The sequence below is a fragment of the Gossypium hirsutum genome, chromosome A03 (assembly GCF_007990345.1).
Source record: "Gossypium hirsutum isolate 1008001.06 chromosome A03, Gossypium_hirsutum_v2.1, whole genome shotgun sequence".
NCBI lineage: Eukaryota > Viridiplantae > Streptophyta > Magnoliopsida > Malvales > Malvaceae > Gossypium > Gossypium hirsutum.
Genome location: NC_053426.1, coordinates 109,032,878 through 109,041,534, shown reverse-complemented (window position 1 = coordinate 109,041,534; position 8,657 = coordinate 109,032,878). Strand labels below are relative to the sequence as shown.

The window sequence follows — 8,657 nt, the reverse complement described above, 5'->3', positions numbered from 1 at the left end:
TTTGGTTTGGATAGCAAGGCAGATAGGTAAGATTCTGTTTTGGTAGCATCAAAGAAATGAGACAAAATGTGCCACTATTGTAAAAAGTTAGGTCGCATCAAAGCAAATTATTATAAATTGCAAAATAAAAGAACTGCTGAGAGTAACGAGGAAGATGTAACTGGTGCTAATTTGGCCAATGAAAGCAGTGATGATTTCTTGTTAGTGTCAACGAGCGATAACTCGAAGCTTATATCCGAGAGGATCCTAGATTCGGGATGGTCTTTCTACATGTGTCCCAATAGAGAACGGTTCTCTACATATAGTTCGATTGAAGGTGGAGTTATGCGCATGGGAAACGATTCATCTCGTAAGGTAATTGGTATTGGTAATGTTAAAATTAGGATACATGATGAGATGATTAAGACACTTTCAGATGTCAGGTATGTACCTGATTTACGAAAGAATCTCATCTCCTTGAGTATTTTAGACTTGAAAGGATGTAGAACCAAAATCGAGTTGAGCGGCATTAAAGTATCTCGTGGAGCTCTCGTTTTGTTAAAAGGTAAAAGAACCAGTAATCTTTATGTTCTGGAAGGTTCTACAGTGATTGGTGAAATCGAACGTCTCTCGTTTATTATGAAGCCGAAGTCAACTTGTTTGGAGCGGAGGTAGCTTGGTCATAGGGGGGAAAAATATATGACCATTTCGTTGAAGAAAGGTTCTCTTTTGGATGCAGGTTTTGAAAATTTAGGACACTGCGTTCATGAAAATTAGACCCGAGTTAGTTTTGATTTGGCAGTGTACAAGTCGAAGGCTAGAAGTATTCTAGTTTCTAAGCACATATTTGACTCAGTTAATTCTCTGCATAGTTCAAGATAGGCCTGTGATGGACTTTGGCAAAGATGGCGTTGTGGAAATATGAGTTAAGGTGGAGATTTGTTAAATATGACTCCTATTTCAGTCAAATTTGAGAAATAATCTTCTAGTTAAACTCTGTTTATTTGTTTCAATCAAATCTAATTAGTTTAGATTATTTTATTATTATTTGACCTATGAATTTAGCCTATAAATAGGCTTTATTACATCCTTAGAAAATACACCCATTAGAGATTAGAACTTATAATACATTTAGAGAATTTTGTGTTTACGTTTTGAAGGTTCTTTATTTTCGGGGTTTAGTTTTTATCTCCATCTTTTGTACTCTTCGTTCTTTGGCCATTATAGTAAAATTATCTTTACCCGTAGTTTTTTATCCTCTTTGGAGGGGTTTTTCCACGTTAAATTTGTATGTTTAATTTCTTAATTTATTTCACTATTTTTTATTTGTTGCTTAATCGAATCGATCCCCAACATTTTTAGTGAGCAAAATATGCGGAAATAACAAGTTAATATGGAGTTTGACACATACGATAATAAATTTAGCACATCATATTTTGGAAATGATAAAATTTGACTTAATGAATTTAATAGTTATAGTTTGGTGATGACTAAAATTTTAAAAATTTAAAAATACAGGAATTAAAAATGACTAAATTAAAGTAGAGGAATAAAATTCATGTATCTTACATATTACAGACCAATAATAGAATTTAACCTAAATATTACACAATAAAACAGCTCTAATAATTTTATTACAGCAAAAGAAAATCCGAAAAGAATCAACATACAAACATAGAAAATTGCCAAAAAGGAGACTTTGAAAGCTCGATTTTCCGATACCATGATTGGATTCTCTGATTCATAACGACAGATTCTTGCAAACTTTGAAGCCCCCACAGTTTCAAAATATTACCAGCTTCTCCCATCGCCAACCACAAGTACTGTCAAGCATTACCCGAGAAAGATTCATCTGTTAACGATTGATCCGCAGATAATTCATCTGAATCGTCTGAATCAACGGCTTTGATGCTATCTATTTCCCTCACAATTTCCGCCATTTCCGGCCGTTTCTCCGGTATCTTATCGCAACAACGTATCGCAATCTGCAGCAGCTTCAGCGTTCCGGGAGCCGCACTTCGTTGCACCGATATCTCAATATCGAATATTTCAGCTGTCCATTCTTCTCTAACAGCTCGATGAACCCAACTGCAAAGATCCACCCCATTGATCCCTGGTGGTGCTGAGTGAGCTGATAGTCTTCCTGTTAGTAGTTCCAGAAGAAAGCAACCGTAACTCCACACGTCGGATTTCATTGAAATGCGTTTCGAGTGCTGGTATTCCGGTGACTTGAATGCCACCAGTCGTTGTGCTGCGATGGGAACGGCTACGAGTGAATCTAGACCGTAATCGGAGATGAGAACGTTGTCGTTTTCATCGAGGAGAATGTTGGACGGTTTCAGGTTTCCGTGAGGAACAATACATTTGGAGGAGTTGGGATTGAGGTGAAGATATTCCATTGCTCGAGCCACCCCTCGAGCAATGGCTAATCTCGAGTTCCATCTCAATGAAATCCGGTCCCTTGTTCCTCTCCCTCCTGCAATTTTTCATAAAAAACTATAAAAAAACAACAAAAATAAGTTGCAATTTACAACAGTATTTAATTATCTCACCATGAAGGCGGTTGAAGAGGTTTCCATTCATGGCATATCTGTAAAGGAACAGCTTCTCATCATTGGAATAATAGTAAGCGAGCAAAGGAAGCAAATTGGGATGCTTTTGGTCTGTAATTATCTGTACCACCTTCGTGAACTCATCGTAGCTCAATGGTTTTAAATCCCTCAAGCGTTTCACCACAACAGACGGTCTGCCATCCAATGTAGCTTTATAACTATTACCGAAAAGCCCTTTACCCAATCCTTCAGCAGAAGCTCTCAACAGGTCGTTCAAATCAAAACCTGCTTGGTCTTCGTCCCCCATGAATATAAGTTTCCCCTTCTCTTCATTTGTAACGGATCTATTATTCACTTCTGCAGGAATAATAACGCTTTCATCTTTACTTTCATTGTAATGAAAATTACTCACCCTTTCCATCTCTAAATCGTCTTCATCTTTTTCTTCAAGCTGGTATTTTTGAATCAGCTTCTTTAGCTGCCTGGACTTTTTACAGTAAAGAAATAGAAGCAAAATCCCAGCGAGTAAGCCAAGCACATCGAAAACTATAAATATAGTGGAAACAGATTCCTTTTTGGAGCCTCCTCCTCCCGCTGTTTCGTTTTCACTAAAATAACAACCGCTACTGGAATTCGATGAATCATCACACATATAGGGGCCATTGCTGGAGTACGAAGCAGAGGTGAACGATCTTAGTGTGTCAGTTCCCGGAATCGGACCGGTTATACTGTTGTTGGAGACATTGAATGATGTTAAACTGGTTTGGTCGAATCCTAGGATTGGACCTGTTAAATGATTATCTTGAAGCTGCAACGATTCCAACAAGTTAAGACTAAGAAGTGAACGTGAAATTGGCCCATCAAACATGTTTTTCGACAGGTCGATATCCTTCAACTTGGGATTGGATGAGAAATCCATTATGTTCCCTGACAATGAATTGTTCTTGAAGCTAAGGGTAACCAATTCAGAAAGCAAAACAAATGCATCGGCATTTATTTTGCCCGATAAGCCCTTACTTTCCAATAATATTGCAGTAACACGGCCATTTGTGCACTGAATACCATACCAGAAAGAGGTGTTTTCATAGCATTGAAGGCCATTCCAGTTATCATTTAAGAATGGATCATTGAAAGTGTGCTTGAGAGCATATAGAGCATCCCTTTCTTCTTCATATTGAGCGATGGAAGTATTGTAGAGTGAAAAAAGGATGACGAAAAGAAGATATTTGGGAAACTGAGGCGACTCCATGACTCAGTAACTGAGTGAAAATTGAGTTTGCTTCTCCTCTGTTGAGGTGGAAAATTAATGTATGCGGTTGCATCATAAACATCAAAATATTCTCGGGAAAATTCCATTGCAGCTATCGGTAATCTTTGTTGAAGAAGGCAAAAACGAGGACAATGTCTCAACTTGTTTCCTTTTGGAATTTATTGCTGACGACGTTATCTCTTATGATTATATAGGGTTAACTGCACTAGAAGTTTTTAAATTATAACCCAAATTTTAAATTAATCTCTCAACCTCAAAATCTTTTTACTGGATTTTTAAAATCTTAATTATACATATTACTTAAATTGAGTGCAACATCCTTCTGCTCCCAAATGGGGTCCAATTGCCTTATTTTTCCAACACCAGCTTTCGGATTTTCCAAGAGAATTAAACACATTTTCTTGTGGATATTCTATTTATAATTTCTTACAAGCCTTTCCCAAGCTAAGTACAATGCTATATGTCCTTGTTCTTCCAGCTCATTACCAGATATTTTTTAAAAAACATCCTCCCTTGTAGATGTCCAAAGATCGGACTATCCGTTCTTTTTTGGGAAAAGTAAAAGAAATCATTTTATTATTGAATCAAAAGCAAAATAAAAATATAAAATATTAATATAGAAAATTATAAAAATATATTTTATAATGGTTAAATAGATTGTTGTATTGGTTTGGTCCGGAATAAGATATATAAAACTCATAAACAGTTCTAATCACTTTTATAATGATGTATTATTATATTAAAAAAGATCACTGTTTTTTTTAATAAACAAGGCTGAAAGCATTATGAAAAGCCTATAAACATTGCTAATATCATTGTAAGAAAACAAATATGAAGGTTACACCTGGCTTCAACAATGGTGACGGACAAAATACAAAGAGAAACCCCAGCTTCCTAACAGGAAAACCAATCTCGCTTGTTGATGTTGGCTGTGGATGGAGGTGAGTCAATGAGGAGAAAGGGTGTTAATGAAGGAGGAAGTGAAGAGGTAAACTGAAGGAAGAAGACGAAGTTTGCCGAGTGGTACGAGGTTCACACCGCGTAGTGCTGGGAGTCCTATATACATACTCCTGCTAAGGTATTTTTCTAGCATCTATCAATTATGTGTCCCTATCAACACATTTACTGATGCGTATTCCTTGAGCCACGTGTCATGATAATGAGTCGACCAATCTTACAAGTGGAAAATGAGATATAATTATTTTCACTATTAATTTATTAATGAATTTTCATAAGATGGACACTTAACGGGATTCCCACAAAATAAGGTGTAGGGGATAAGGCGAATAGATTTCCTCTACCCCTTTTTCCTACCTATATTTGCTCCTTAAATTTCATTACTCCACCTCTAACTTAATTTTACTTTTTTTGAAATATATTTTGTTTATTTAATAGAACTTTTATTTATTTTACACTGTTTTTTCTCGAATAGATAAATAAAAAATATTTTATTGAATCAAAACAATCAATATAATATTTAAGGGTGAGTAAAACTCTATTCGAATAAAAAATTTAAATTTGGGGTTAATCGAATTGAATTATTTAATTTTTTTGAGTCAACTTGAATAAGTAATTCGAGTTTCGAGTTCAAGCCGAGTTGAATTTTACAAATCCAATAAATCGAATAATTCGAATAACAGAATAGTATAAATACCCTTTTGGTCTCTATCAATTTTAAAAATGAGGAAATTGGTCACTCTCAAAAAAATTATAAAAAAATAAAATAATTTTTAAAATTTAAAATATTTATAAAAATTTGAATATATATATATTTAAAAAATTCTAAAGAATATATAAAGAAGTTTAAATTTTTTCTAAAATAAGTTAATTCCAGGACTTAAAAAATTATTATTTTAGAAAAAATTTAAAAATTTAACCTTCTCTTATATTATTTAGATTTTTTTAAATTTTTATATTTTTTTAAAAAATATAAATTTTAGACTTTTTAAAAATATTTTGATTTTTTTTTGTGATTTTTGTTGAAAGAGACCGATTTCCTCATTTTCAAAATTTACAGTGACCAAAGAGGTATTTACATCAATCTGTTATTCAAATTATTCAAATTGTAAAATTCAATTCGACTCGAACCCGAAATTTGAATACTTATTGGAGTTAACTATAATAACTCGATTTGATTAACTCGAAATTCGATTTTTTTTTCCAAATCAAATCAAATTTTGATCACCCCTAATCATAATAAGAAAGTAGAAGAAATCTATTCGAGGGTAAGGCATATATATCATTACAATATTACAAGGTAAGTGTCTTAAATAATTTATTTTTTGGTAATAAAATATTTATTTTCTTTTTCTTTATTCGTATTTAATATTAATCTAATTTAGAGAAAGAGATGAAACCTTAGAATTAATCATATTCCATATGTAAAATATAACATGTAAGATAAAGCAAGGAAATTCGAGTTTGTCAAATTTATTGTTTCGCTTTGCATGCAAGCATTATAGTTTATAGACAGCTTAGGCTAAAAGATCATAATATAAGAAATGATACAGTTGTTTTCTCAACTCCAATGAGAAAGGTTATACTTCATTTATTGCAGAACAAATTTTGCGTATTTCACCATTGGTCCCTGTTTTCACTTCATTGTTGCTCATCTTCACCATTGACTTACCAAATTGCACGTTGAATTTCAATGATGGCAAGCCTCTAACACCCAAGTAGCTTTCAACTACGGATCTCGTACAACCATCCGTCCACAACATTTGATCAGACGCTAGTATGCCTCGGCCTTTCCTCAAATTATGAAAGAACGATGCATTTAATGAATCCACAGTCTCCGTGTCTAAAGCAACTAACGTCTCGTGCCGTCCCCATTCGACGGACAAAGTGTTCGGAGTTGAGAGACAAAGTCAGGGTTGATCGATGGGTATGCGCCGTTGCCGGTTGCACTGAAGTTGAATAATCTATAGCTGAAAAATTCGCAAGCCGTGGTTCCAATGGTGTGCGCCTCTGTTAACAAAAAAAGAAGAAGCAATTCAACACATTTCAAATAGGTACAAAGACTTCTTTGATTCTTCGCAATTTGTTATTGAGTAAATTGGCTCCTTTAAAAAAATTAGAGTAATTTAATCCATATTAATTTTGAAAGTAAATAATTAAGGGCAATTAATCACATTATTAATATTTTTCGTTAATTGTACATATGTTTTATTGGTATAATAATAAATTTAGCCATTAAAGTTTACACATTCTATTCATTTGGTTTTGATTTAACAAATTTATCCTGCAATATTTATATATTCTGTCAATATTTACCCAAAATATATAAACATCAAGAGCTAAATTTGTTATTATAAATGAAACTTATGTATAATTAATGGAAAACATTAATGCGATAATTATTTATCCTTAGTTGCTAATTTTCAAATTTGACAAAGATTAAATTGTTTCATTTTTTTAAAAAAATACTAATTTGTTCAATATCAAAATTGAGAAGAACTAGAAAAGTGTTTTTACCATTTATATATTAGCTGCACGTTAATACATACATACATATATCCATATATACCTAGGACGGAGCCGAGAAATTTATTTTAGAAGGGTGAAGATTAAATTATATATATTTAAGGAAATTAAATTATAATTTTATTATTGTATTAAAGAATTTTTAATGGGATTAAACTGAATTTACCATTTGGAGAGGGCTAAAGTGCAATTTTATTATTAAATTAATATGATTTTAAATTTAGAGGGACTATAAAGAAAATTTACCATTTGAAGGGTAAAGTCCCTGCGGACCCTTAGCGCAGTCCCTGGTCCCTGGTATATACGGAAATCGAAATAATGGTTACCACTTACTAACAAGGGTGACAAGATCACGAGCGTTTAGACCAAATGCAGCGAACTTTCGCTTGAGTTCTTCGATGGAGTCCGTGAAGGCAGGCAAATTGTCAGCATCAGAAGCTAGGGAAACCTTTCCATCTCTTCGTCCCGTAGGCACATCCCACTTCTGTCCTTTTGCCTGCATGAATATATATATGTGTCAGCAAAAATATTTAGAGGCTTATTGAATGATGGGTTAATTCATTACCAGAAAAACAGCATCACGGGCAGCAAGGGCGAGGATATCAGCGCACGAGACAACTCCTGGACAAGTGGCTTCAACTTGTGCTTTGGCATCATCAATAACTTCATATCCTCTCACTCCAAGGTTCGGGGGAGCAGTTTTCTCCGTGTCGGGGCCATTGATGAGGATCGAAGCATCGCAGCCATGGACGAAGCAGTCATGGAAGTGCATCCTTAGTATGGCTGGACCAAGTGAAGGATCAGACTGTAAATGGGACTGAACCGTGGAACTAACAATGGATTCAACTAAAGGACATGAGGTTGAATAGAACCCAACACGGGTGCCTTGACCTTTCACCAATGTGGCAGCCATGTTCAACAAAGCAAGCACTAAAAAGAACTTGTTTTTGGAGTAATTACCCTCCATCACTGTGAAGAAACAAAAGCAGAAAAGTGAAAGCATTTATATGTATAGATTTGTTTATAGCTTTCTAAAATTTTTTTATTAAAAATTTTATCTATTTTTTTCTGTTAAAAACTAGTTTATATATAACTATATTAATTTATTTTTTATTTAACGTACATAAATTAATTTATCTATTATTTTAATAAAAAATAAAATATAATCTAATTTTTATTATACAAATTCTTGCAGTACTTTTACACTAACTTGTGATATTAAGGTTGTATAATAAATAAGCACACGCCATCTCTGTATCCTTTTTTTTTTCTGACAGAAGTTTATTGAGATAATAAAAGTGGGATGGTTCATGATTGCAAATTTTAAATTGAATTAAATCGACACTTTTGCAAATTTCGGTGGGAAGGTAGTT

General features: G+C 33.7%; 1 protein-coding gene and 1 pseudogene across 1 annotated transcript; both read right to left on the bottom strand.

Annotated features, from left to right (window-relative positions):
* Positions 1-1,526: 1,526 nt before the first annotated feature.
* LOC107947911 (probable inactive receptor kinase At5g58300) lies at positions 1,527-3,666 on the bottom strand. The gene is made up of 2 exons (XM_016882410.2): positions 2,532-3,666; positions 1,527-2,455 (listed from the first exon to the last, which is right to left on the bottom strand). The coding sequence occupies exons 1-2, from the start codon at positions 3,448-3,450 to the stop codon at positions 1,806-1,808; spliced, it is 1,569 nt and encodes a 522-aa protein (XP_016737899.2). The 5' UTR covers positions 3,451-3,666; the 3' UTR covers positions 1,527-1,805.
* Positions 3,667-6,222: 2,556 nt separating this feature from the next.
* Positions 6,223-8,298, bottom strand: LOC107949326 (cationic peroxidase 2-like; annotated as a pseudogene).
* Positions 8,299-8,657: the final 359 nt, after the last annotated feature.